The sequence below is a fragment of the Diceros bicornis genome, chromosome 2 (genome assembly GCF_020826845.1).
Source record: "Diceros bicornis minor isolate mBicDic1 chromosome 2, mDicBic1.mat.cur, whole genome shotgun sequence".
Taxonomy (NCBI): domain Eukaryota; kingdom Metazoa; phylum Chordata; class Mammalia; order Perissodactyla; family Rhinocerotidae; genus Diceros; species Diceros bicornis.
In genome coordinates, this window is record NC_080741.1 from 34158368 (window position 1) to 34170600 (window position 12233).

At 37.8% G+C, this 12233-nt stretch overlaps 1 protein-coding gene across 8 annotated transcripts in view; it reads left to right on the forward strand.

Moving 5' to 3' along the window:
• Positions 1 to 12233, forward strand: part of RBMS3 (RNA binding motif single stranded interacting protein 3) — a 679730-nt gene that overhangs the window by 563250 nt on the left and 104247 nt on the right. For all 8 annotated transcript variants that reach the window (XM_058554287.1, XM_058554276.1, XM_058554222.1 and 5 more), the window contains one exon: positions 11084 to 11180. In XM_058554287.1, coding sequence (XP_058410270.1) covers positions 11084 to 11180 — 97 coding nt within the window. The remainder of the gene's footprint in view (positions 1 to 11083; positions 11181 to 12233) is intronic.

Below are 12233 nucleotides of genomic sequence, written 5' to 3' on the forward strand. Positions count from 1 at the left end.
GCCCGGGGTTCGCAGGTTTGGATCCTGAGTGCGCACTGATGCGCTGCTTGTCAAGCCATGCTGTGGCGGCATCCCATATAAAGTAGAGGAAGATGAGGACAGATGTTAGCCCAGGGCCAATCTTCCTCAGCAAAAAGAGGAGGATTGGCATCAGATGTTAGCTCAGGGCTGATCTTCCTCACACACACACACACACACACACACACACACACACACACACAAAACTATGTATGAGGGGCTGGCCCAGTGTGACATAGTGGTTAAGTTCAAACACTACGCTTCTGCTGCCTGGGGTTCGTGGGTTCAGATCCTGGGCATGGACCTACACACCGCCTGTCAAGCCATGCTGTGGAGGTGTCCCACATACAAAATAGAGGAATATTGGTAGAGATGTTATCTCAGGGGCAATCTTCCTCACCAAAAAAAGAAAAACAAAGAAACCTTTATGACATAAGGCTTTTGCCCTCAAGAAACTCGTAGTCTACCCTTCCATAAAAGAGTAAACACAGATGGTAGGCTAGGGTAGGAATCTATTCCTTTGTCCCTTGTTGATTAAAAGTTCCCTCTGGGAGTCAAAATTAAAAATATCTTTTCATTTATCCAACAGGTATTTAATTATTTCCAACAAGGCCCTATAAACTTGGTGTGCAGAAAGAAATAAAGACATGGAAAAGAAAGTCCTCTAGAATCATATTGTGTAGTTGGGGAGATAACATAGTTAACTCAAAGGTACAAAATAATCATTATATGCTAAGTGACAGTGACAGAAGCTTTTTATTATGTATACACAGTAAAAATCCAATGTTGTGAAGAGTCTGTCCTTGCTTGAGTGGCTAGTTGGAACTTCTCTGAACAAGTGATGCCTTGAACTGAGCTCTGACAATATATTATGGCAAAAGACAGAGAAATTAATGTGACTCTGAAATTTTAATCCCAGAAAGCTTAATCCTGGAAACACTGGTGGTACCATTAGCTGAAAGACAAGGAACAAAATGGAGAAAGAGGATGTGCTCAATGTCAGACATGCTTGACTCATGAGACTCACCTAGACAAAAACAATCAAGAGAACTGTAAATTTGGGACTGGAGTAAAAACCATGCTTTCATATGTATTGCTTTAGCCAGTCATCTGTCCAATGCACAATTTAAAATCTGAATTTCTCCTCTAAAGACATAATTTTCCAAGTATTCATCCTGATTCATTACAAACCTAAAGAGAAAAAATTGGAGTTTCAACTCCCAACCTGAGCAGCCAAAGGGGAACTTGGGGCGGTGCTGTGTTCGGGGCAGTGAGGACTGCCTGGTACACAGTGAACATTTCTGCCTTCTCCTCATGTCTTCGCTTCACATTTCAGGTCACCACCTCTATACCACATCAAGGTTGACTGCAGTACATCTGTCTACCTTAACTCACCTGCTATGTGATATGTCTTTATCTGTGTCTTATACTAACAATGTAACATTGTATCCTTTGACATATTTGACAGTTGCAGAAATAGTTCACCTTCTTCTGCTGTCCACTTAGATGTTTACAACAATGAATATTTCCTTCATGAAACAAATTTTAGTTAAGATGCTGAGAATACCCATCTTCTTGATTTTATCTACTCTCATTTGATAAAGAACTTTATTCCAATAATCAGTCCCTCTCTTCAATACCTTCCTGTACACTGAATATTCCTTTTTGCCTGTAGATATACTCCAGTCTCTCCTACCTATAAAAAGGGTAGAACCAAAATACAGTCATGTGCCACATAACAATAGTTCGGTCAATGACAGACCACGTATACGATGGTGGTCCCATAAGATTAGTACCATATAGCCTAGGTGTATAGTAGGCTATACCATCTAGGTTTGTGTAAGTGTACTCTATGATGTTTGCGCAATGACAAAATTGCCTATTGATGCATTTCTCAGAATGTATCCCTGTCGTTAAGTGATGCATGACTGTAATTCTTTCCTGCCAGTGGGATCACGTCTAGTGACTACACTATTTTAGCCTTCTCTTTATCGGTAAATAACTCCAGTTTTTTATAGATGCTGTCTTCCTATGTTCTTCTCTAATAAACCCTATTAAAGTGTGAATTCAGGTCTCAAACTTTACTGCAATTTCCCTTGCTGATGTCTCCAGTGATCTCCAAATTTGCCAGTTGTAACTGTAACTTTTTTAGTCCTTATACTATTTGAAATCTTGCCTCATTTGACTTTTTTTTTTTTTTTTTACCATTTATACTTTCTTGAAAATTTCGTATCTCTCGGATTCCACAACTCCATTCTTTACTGATCTTCCTTGCTCCTCACTCTTACCACTCACTCAATATCTTCTTCTGCCCACATTTGCTAATCTTGCTCAGGGTTTAGTCTTATTTTACTCTGTCTTCTCTTTGGTTGATCTCATCCACTCCTCTTGTTTTTAGGAACTGAAGACTCCCAAGTTTGCCCTTCAAGTTTGGAACTAGTTGCAGGCAACATTACCCGTGTTTCTAACTGCTTATTAGATATTGCTATTGAATATCTTTGCATGTCCCAAGCTGAGGTCATTATCCTCATCAACTCTTCATAATACAAACCAAACAAATGCAAATCAAAAACAAATATCAAATTATTTGTTCCTTTTTTTTTTTTTAATTCACTCTAAAGTCATTTAGGCTAGAAACTCCAGTTGTCTGGGCTCTCTCTTCTCCAACATTCTTCATGATCAAATTGGTCATTAAGACTTATTCAGTCTATCTTTCAACTGTATCTTCAGCCCAGCCCTTCCCTCTGCCACTGGTTAAGTTCATTCCATCACCCTTCTCTACCTGTACTAAGCTTTTACTTGGCTCTAATATAACTCTCCCCCAAACCATTTTCACATTGCTTTTTGAATAATTTTTTAAAAAGCAAAATGTAATCACAGGAATTGTCTATCTGCCTAGTTTAAAGTATTAAATGGACTTGATTAACTACCAAACAAAACTCAGACTTTCAAGTTTGGCACAAAAAGAACTACATGAGATGGTTCCTGCAACTGAACTGGACATTCTGTGATTCCCAAAGTATCCCATGCTGCTTTACACCTCTGCATTGTCTCGCTCGTGGAATTCTCTCTGCTTGGAGTTCAGGCATGGTGATTTTCCCACTGCTTTCTTGCTTTCTCTCTCTCTCTTTTTCTTTCTTCTTGTCTTTCTTTCCTTCCTTTCTTCCTCTTCCTTCCTTCTTTCCTTCCTTCTTTTCTTCCTTCTTTCTTTCTTTGTTTTTCTTTCTTTACTCTCTCATTTAAAGAACACCATCAAATTATACCAGGCAGAGCTAGTTACACAATTAGTTACAAGAGAAAAAGTATAAGCAGTGGTTAAGAGTGCAAAGTCCAGAACCAGCCTGTGCAGATGTGCATCCAAATTCTGTCATTTACCAGATGTGGGCAAGTTGTTTGTCTTCCTCTCCTGTGAAAAGGAGATGATAGTAATATTACTTTGTCATAAGACTTTGTAAGGATTAAAGGAACCCTGTGTGGTACAATGTAATCATCAATGTATATATGGATATTATTGTTGCACTGTATTTGATGTTTCCATGATACATTTAAGTCTTTTTATCATGCAGCCATTGACATCCCTATTTATTTCCCTACTGGACTATTAACTCAGTGAAGGCATGTTCCATGTCTTATTCATCTTTATAGACTGTTTAACGCAGGGTTGTGAATGCCCAATCAGAAATAGGAAATGTGACTGATGTCATGTGCTTGGCTCCAGCAAGATGGCATCAGGGAAACCATTCGCCTTCCTGGCATTAACCCACTCGGTCCCCATATAACACCTTAATCTGATTCTCCTTAAATACAACCTCCAATTTCTCCCAAAGCAGCCAAACTGCCCATGAGTTTCTCATGTCCTGAGTTGGTTAAGAATGGAGTTCTGGAAACCTTAGACTATCCATTGTGTTGTTGGTGACAAGAAGATAGAAATTTTGTATAATAAAATAGGAAAAAATAGGAAGAATGTAACTAATTAATCTTATTCATTTGATACTTCTTCATAAAGATGATTTTTAAAATGTTTTGCTCATCTCTGATTTTATTACATTATATAGTAACGTTTGAATAATAGGGAACCAGTAGATCAATCATTTCTATACATCTAAGATGTCAAAATAACCAAAAATATTTTCTCAACTACTGTCCCTTGAGTTAACATTAGCATGTGGCTCTTAGAGGTGTGGAAGCTGGTTTAGATAACTTGCTCGGCATATTGAGGGATCTAAGCATGAATGTCCAGAATAAAGTACGTTACTCTCTATTCACATTGTTGTATTCAATCTAGCAGTCAAACCAAACTCAGAGAGCAATAACCTAACAGAGACAGAAATATTTATTACTCTGGGGAAGAATCTGGTCCCATTTTACATAGAACAAGTGATATCCAAAGATATAGTCGCAACTTACTCTAATCCGGTAAACATTGCTAATGCTGACTCAGTTCAGTTCAACAATCAGTTTTTCTTTTGATCTATCTATTGCACTGTTTAAAATCTTTTTGGTGATACAAATTTGATAAAGAAAATTTTCGAATCACATCAGGGACAGTGGACATGTAGACAATTCTAGTATGAGATGCAATGCAAATAGTATTGCAATAGAAGCACAAAGTACTATGAGATTTATGTATAGATTAACTTATATATGTATAAAGGTTTCTGAAAGTACACAAGAAATGGTGACAGTGCTCCTCTGGGGAGGGCCAATGGAGTGCTGGGAAATAGGAGTGAGAGGGAAACTTGTTTTTCATTGTTTATGTTTTTATATCCTTTCAAAAAGAAAAATAAAGACAATTAATGCCATAGAAACACAGAGGAGAGGCAGTTGCATTCTAATGAGGGATTAGGAAGACCTCTTGTTGGAGCACTGACATGAGCTTTTCCTTTTGAAGCTGTCCCCTGTCATAGCTAAAGGACATATTTTATGATCCTGTGGTATCCCACAGCTGTATACTAAGCCATAGGGTTTTCTAAGTATCATAAGCAAATGTGTGGCTGAGTTGTAGCTAGCAGCTCAAACTGTGTAAAGAGTTAAATGTTCTGAGTTCCATACCCCCCACATTAATACAGCAACATGAAACTGAAATAAGTACTCCCAAATTTAGCTTGATTTTTAGCTAATGAAGAACAAACATTTGTAAACATGGACCATGGTGAAACTGTGCTGTTTGCATTTAGGCAGTAGAAAATGTCAGTTCTGTAATCTGCTTGAATCTATCCAAATTATCACTTTAAAAAAATTAGTTCAACATCACTTCTATCTAAGGCTTTGAAGGTCACAGTGAGGAAGCGTCTGGATCGCAATGGAAAAGTGAAAATCTTAGTACTTTTTACTAGAGACTAACTTATGAGAATCAAAATATCCATTCTTCTTTCGGAGCTCTCTGGTATAACTCTGTAATTTGCTATTGTTTTGCCCTATTGCTTTGTTAGCAATCCAATATGAAATTCCATCACTTTCAAATATGAGTGTGGGATGTGGGAAATAATCCATCTCCATATTTAAAATCTCCTCTTTCCTGTGCCCTTTTCACTAAGGACTGCTATGTAAAAGCCTTTTGGATTGTTTTATTTGAATAAAATGTATTCTTGGGAGAGATGTGAAAAAGAATGTTTTCTATAGCATTGGTTTGCCAGCTGTTTTATATGGGCATTTGATATTAAGGGATACAGAAACCTTATCTTATTACACTAGGAAAGGAATCTAATGTGAAGGCTATGTTGGTATTGCAATAAAAATGACCTATAACTTATTAATCTTGTGCTACAGTGTTACCCTGAGGATAGTATTCATGGTTCTGACTCTAACAATATTGCCTGTGGACATGAAAGACAAGCCAGTGCTGTTTATTTCAGTGTGCAAATAGGATTTTGTGTGGTTTTCTACACTAAAAAACATTCTACCCTAGGGTTATTGATATATTCACGTTATTTTTATTGTCAGTGAAATAAGATTCCACCGTATTATTACTGACTGCCAAATCCCCTGAAGATGACTTTTCTGCAGACAAAATAATGTCCTATTAGTGACCTAGACTTGCATTTTCTGGACTTCTGGAGGCCACTTGCTTTAAATGCCATAGAACCAAGTAACTCTTTGCATTTCTTAAAAATATTAAGGTTTTCAAAGGCCAGCTTAGAGTTCTCTAGATAGACCTTATTTAGTTAACTTCCCTTAGCCACTTCGACCTTTGACAATTTGTTCATGTGAAACCGCTCTAGAAGTAAGTAGTTCATATTCCTAAGGCAAAGTTTCTCAACCTCAACACTACGGACATTTTGGGTCAGATAATTTTTAGTGTGGGAGCTGTCCTGCGAATTGTAGGATATGTAACAGCATCCCAGATCTCCACCCACTAGACACCAGTAGCAGCACCCCCACCCAGTTGTGATGACCAAAAATGTCTCAAGATCCTGCCAAACGTCCCCTGGGGAGCAAAATCTCTTCTAATTTAGAACCATTGGGCAAAGTATAAAAGGAACACTTGTCATACACTTACTGTTATGTGAATTTTGGCCAAAGAAATATCTCTTAAGAGAGTAAACTATTTCCAGGAAATAGTTGTTAAAGAATTAACTCCCAGTTTTCTATAATAGTATTTGCAAGGTGTAATGCATATATTACCAGATACAAAAACATGAAGTCACATGTTTAGAATTACCTTAGTTTTGTTATTATGGCTAAAAAGGCCTGTCAATTTTCTCTTTCCTGTTCCCCAGTAACACGACTTCAGTGCTTGAAGTATTTATTTGGATGTTCTTTTTTCTTTGATGTGATGGCCATGTGAAAGTGCCTGTAAACCATGACGGATACATGGCAGGGACTGAGAAAAAGCAAAGAGATTGGGAAACTCATTCTGCAGTTCTCTCTTTGGAGTCTGGCTCTGTGTATTTTCTTGAGATACGGTACCTCTAAGCCTCAGATGCAATAGCAGCCTCTCTTGTCGTGGTTTAGGCAGGGGTTTCCTGTAAATTCATCTGGTTTATGTTTGGACTTGGGAAGAGCTTATTTCAGAATACCAGAATTAGGGGATCAAGACGGTGTGCTGAGTCTGTTCTTCCCAGTACATTTTCCATTTTAAATGACTCTCTGACTTGAGTGGCAGTACTGGAACTTGCTGGGAAGTATGAAATATCATTCTTGTTTGATGGAAAGGATTAGAGGAGATAGAACAAAAATGTATTAAATTTTCCCCCAAGGGTTCTCTCTGTCGGTATCAGTTTACTTGGCTGGTTTCTGTATGTTTCTGCTCTCTGTTTTCCCCATAGATATTCCCGTAAACTCTGCCTGTCAATCCAGTTCTTATTGCTTTCATGTTTAATACTCCAATCGGTACATTTTACAAAATAAACCAGCCACGCTAAAATGTGATGCACGATTCGCTCTGTTGGTGTAAGAGGCTGAAACTGGGTTTCTAACAGAAGTTAAACCACTGCATGGTGAATGAGAACTGTTTGTGGAGTGGTCATGAGTGCCTATCATGCCATTATGAGCCCCTACTAAGTCTTTCTGTTCACTGCCTCAAAAATAAGATCTGTCAAAGATAAGATCTAAAGGGGATTTTTAAATGTAAACCATGATTTTTATAGAAAAGATCTGTTTTCCCTGGTTACTAATATCTTTGCATGCTTGGAAAGCAGGTATTAGTTAAGCCTCCACTGAGCATTTACAAATATGCAATGTTTGCCTATCTTCTCTGGGTTCTCTCCCCTCAGCTTCCTACAGGTTCGGGGACTCATCTTCTACAATCCCATCATCTTGACATTGGCCATCCTGTACTGCAATTACTACTTATTTCCCTAAGTTGTTCAGCATTCATTCATTCAACCTATAGATATTAAGTATCTATTATGTTTCAAGCTCTGTTCTAGGCAACAAAGCCGATGTGTCCTCAACTCTTTTAAAATTGACATTCTATTGGGAGAGATAGTCAATAAAAAGATTGTATTAGTCAGCTGAGCTGCCATACCAAAATACCATTGATTGGGGGGCTTTAAACAATAGAAATTTATTTTCTCACAGTTCTGGAGACTGGAAGCCCAAGATCAATGTCTAGCCAATTTGATTTCTGGTGAAGACTCTCTTCCTGGCTTGTAGACAGCTGCCTTCTCATTATGTCTTCACATGGCCTTTCCTCCATGTGTGCGTGTAGAGAGAGAGAGCAAGCCCTCTAGTGTCTCTTCTTATAGGAACAGTCATCCTATTGGATCAGGGGCCCACCCTTATGAGCTCATTTAACCTTAATTTCTTGTTCTTAATTTCTTAATTTCCAAATACAGCCACAGTGGGAGTTAGGACTTCAACATATGAATTTGGGAGAGATGTAAACATTCAGTCCATAACATACATAAAGAAGGTTTTCAGAATTACTACTTCAGATAATGATAAGAGCAATGAAAAAATAAATTAGAGGAAAGGAATAGAGAACATTTAGGGCAGAGATGGTGCTTGCTACTTTAGCTACAGGCCTCTCTGAGGAAGAGAAAGTTGAGTGAGACCAACAATGAGAAAGAGGTAGCCTTAGAGAGATTTGGGGAAATGAGCATTGTAGGTAGAGAGAATTGTAAGTTCAGTGGCCCAAGATGGGAGTGAGGATTATGTGACAGCAGGAAGTCAGTGTGGTTGGATCCTAGTTGTCTAGGAGGAGAAGGGTAGAAGAAAATATTAGAGAGATAGGCAATAGTGTGATTGTGCTAGCCAGTACCAGGAATTGAAGTTTTGTTCTCATTGCAATGGACATCCATTGGAGGATTTTAGGCTGATTAATGTATGGATAAGATACAATGTAAGTGGCTAAATAGAGCAACTCTAAGAAATGTTTTAGAGTCTTACCTATCTTTGATACACATAGTAAATGCTCAATAAATTTTTTAAAGTGGGAGTATGGATGTTTTCTCACATAGTAATTGATTTAAGTCAGATTTATTAGGTGTAATTTACATAGAATATATATTCACTTTTTATAGCGTACAATTCTATGAATTCTGACAAGCACACCGTCATGGAACCACCAAACAATCAAGATATAGCACAGTTTCATCACTTCTCAAAATCCCCTCATGCGTCTTTGTAGTCAGCCCCTCCCCCAACCCAGCCTTTGGCATTTAGTGGTCTATTTTCTATCTTCATAGTTTTGCATTTTGCGTAGTGTGATATGAACAGAAATATAAAATATAAAGTCTTTTGAGTCTGACTTCTTTTATTTAGCATAATTCACTTAAGACTCATCATCTTAAATGCATCAATAGTTCTTTTTATTGCTTAGTAGTGTTCCATTTTATGGAGGTACCACAATTTGCTTATCAATTCAGTTCAAGAATATTTGGCTTGTTTCTAGTTTTTGGCAAGTATCAATGAAGCTGTTATAAACATTTGCATTAAGGTTTTTGTGTAAATATAAGTTTTCACTTATCTTGGGTTAATATCTACCAGTAGGATTGTTGGGTTATATGGTATGTGTATATTTAACTTGATGAAAAACTACCAAGCTGTTTTCCAAAATAGCTGTGTCATTCTGCATTTCCACCAGCAATGAATGAGAGTTCCACTTTTTCTGAAGCCTTGCCAGTGCTAGTATTATCTTATTTTTTTTTTTTTTTGGCCATTCTAATAGGTGTGTAGTCAATATCTTCTTTTACACCTCACAACTATAAATTTAAAGGTCTGTTGGGTATGCATAGGAAGGATGTAATGTGTAATGGAGTAATTTTTTCAACTACATTTTTTTTAACTGAAAGAGCATGACTGTATCATCTCTATTGAGAGCTAAAGTAAATTTAAGACTATAGTTCCCCAATCCTTGCTTGAAGACTTTTATAAAATCTAAGCTTAAAGAATTTACTCCTTGAATCATGGCAACCTTGAAATCCAACCCTCCTACATTCAATGGGAGTCTGTGGAACGCTTCTTTAGAAAGGTAACTCGTGAGATTCTCTATTCAAACTATCAGCAACCCCTGAGGAGTGATAAAGCTTTTGTCCCCAAGATTCCAACCTCAGTTACACTATTTTTTTAAAAAATTAAAGGTAGTAGATGACTTTTGCTAAGAGTATGGCAAAGTGAAATAATGACTCCATTATTCTTGAGACACATTTTCCCAATCTATCCTCACATCAGTGAAATATTCCATCACAGGCCACCTGGTTTTGTCTTGCTAGGTGGCTGGCCACTCAAGCCTTTCACTTACCAGTGAGACATGAAGGAAGTAAAGTGATTGAAAATTCTGTTCAAGAATTTGAGCATTAGGTCAATTGTGGACTCTAGGGTATAGTCTGAACAGAGATGGGTATGTCACTGATTTCACTACCTAGAAGCTACCCTTACATTGGTCTCTAGAAAGATCATCTCTCTTCTGATTTGTGAAGCTCTGATCTTGCCCAGTATTGTCCTATAATTGTTCGATGAAGGGCACTGGAGGACTAGAAAATTCAGTGGTTTTTACAGCATCTACAGGAGTATATCACATAGATCCAGAATCTCTGCCAATGCCTTGACTGAATCCAGAAAATATTCCTATTACCACCTAGACACAAATTGTCCACTTTTTTCTCTTTTCATGGAGAAAGTATTTAGCTTTGTTTCTGCATGAGGGCATGGACTCATGCCTGGCACAAATTATCTAGAACTCTCTAGGAGCTGATCCTATTTCGTAAATTAAGAATGAGACAGAATTTGTGTATGTTTAACATTAGCCATCTTTATAATGCTCAGTGCTCTCATTTTGCCTTTCTTTCAAGGAGCTTTAGCATGGCGTTGCCTTTTTTAAAAAACAATGCCCATGGCTTTTCTCCCCCTGTTAGTTAAACATACTTTTAGACTTACCTAGCATAAGAGAGATTTTGTGCAGCCAATTTTATAAGATGAGTCATAGCTGTCATTTTGTTCAGAACAATTTATTTCTCTTCGTGGAATCAAATACTATAAATCTCTTGGACGCTCCTGTTAACAGTTGGTGGAGAACACGAGGGTGGAACTCTGTCTTTCCCAGAGGTGCTTGGTAGCATTTGGTTAGCAGCCAGGCATGCATCAGCTTCATGAATCTTCTTTTTTTGTTTTCTGTTTGCAGATTTTATTCCTCACCGTACAGTATTGCAACCAACCGCATGATTCCACAGACATCTATCACGCCATTCATTGCTGCTTCCCCTGTCTCCACATACCAGGTATGTCCGATTTACCTGCTGCACCTCAGGAGAGATCTTTCTTGCCAGTAATAGACTATATAAAGGCAAAAGGGACACAGTAGATTTTTTTTTAAATTGTCCTCATACACTTTAGTCACATCTTAGTGTAATAATACTCAAGTTATTAATTAGCCTACACTTTCAAGGGCTTGTTTGCATCTATTTCACTGAATAATAAAATCCACCATACTTTTCATTCTTCCTGCTGAGTTTCATGATTATGCTGCTTTCCAGCCAACATTAGTACAGCTTTCTTACCACTGAGAAATTATTTTGTTTGTTGTCTGTTATTTTGGTTGTCACGTTCCCTGTTGCGTCTTTTCTAAAAGCACATTTCTAGCCTTCCCTTCACTCACTCCAGGATATTTTATCATTCTCATCTCATTTTGTCACAGTTGTCCTGTGTATCCATGTAAAGCTGCATGGATAGATGTTACATCATTTTTTCCCAAGAAATGGGGCGGATTATCGAAGTGATAAAAAGTCATTCCTACTTCCTGCTCTTACTTCATTCTCAGTTCTGAAGAAGCCAAAATAGACCTCAGGGGTTCCACATGTTGAAACACAAGAAAATCCAGGACTCATTGTGTGTCCTAAACCAGATCTTGTAGCCAGTTAATACTCAGGACACAGGTGGATTGAAATAGTCATACTTGTCCCTCAAAAAATACTCCCTATCTTCCCCCTTCGAGTTATCAAATATGTGATATTACTCCCTGATTCTCTTTACCTCATATTGTTCTTCAGACAGTTCTTCTAATTCTAGTTGGAAAATGCCTATAGATACTACATATGGAGAGTATCTAGTGTCATTTTTTAAAACTTTGGAGAGAGAGAAAAAAGCGTGAGAGAGAGTGCAAGTGCGTGCATGTGTGTGTTTCTCTATATTTTGCAGATGGTGGGGGTGGATGTTTTACAACGGGTACAACTGTCATGTTGCTGACTGCTACCGATTCAGTGAAGTTTCACCTTATTCAGCCATTGCATACTTCATTTCAGAATGTCCCAGCTGTCAGAGCATCAAACTTGAGA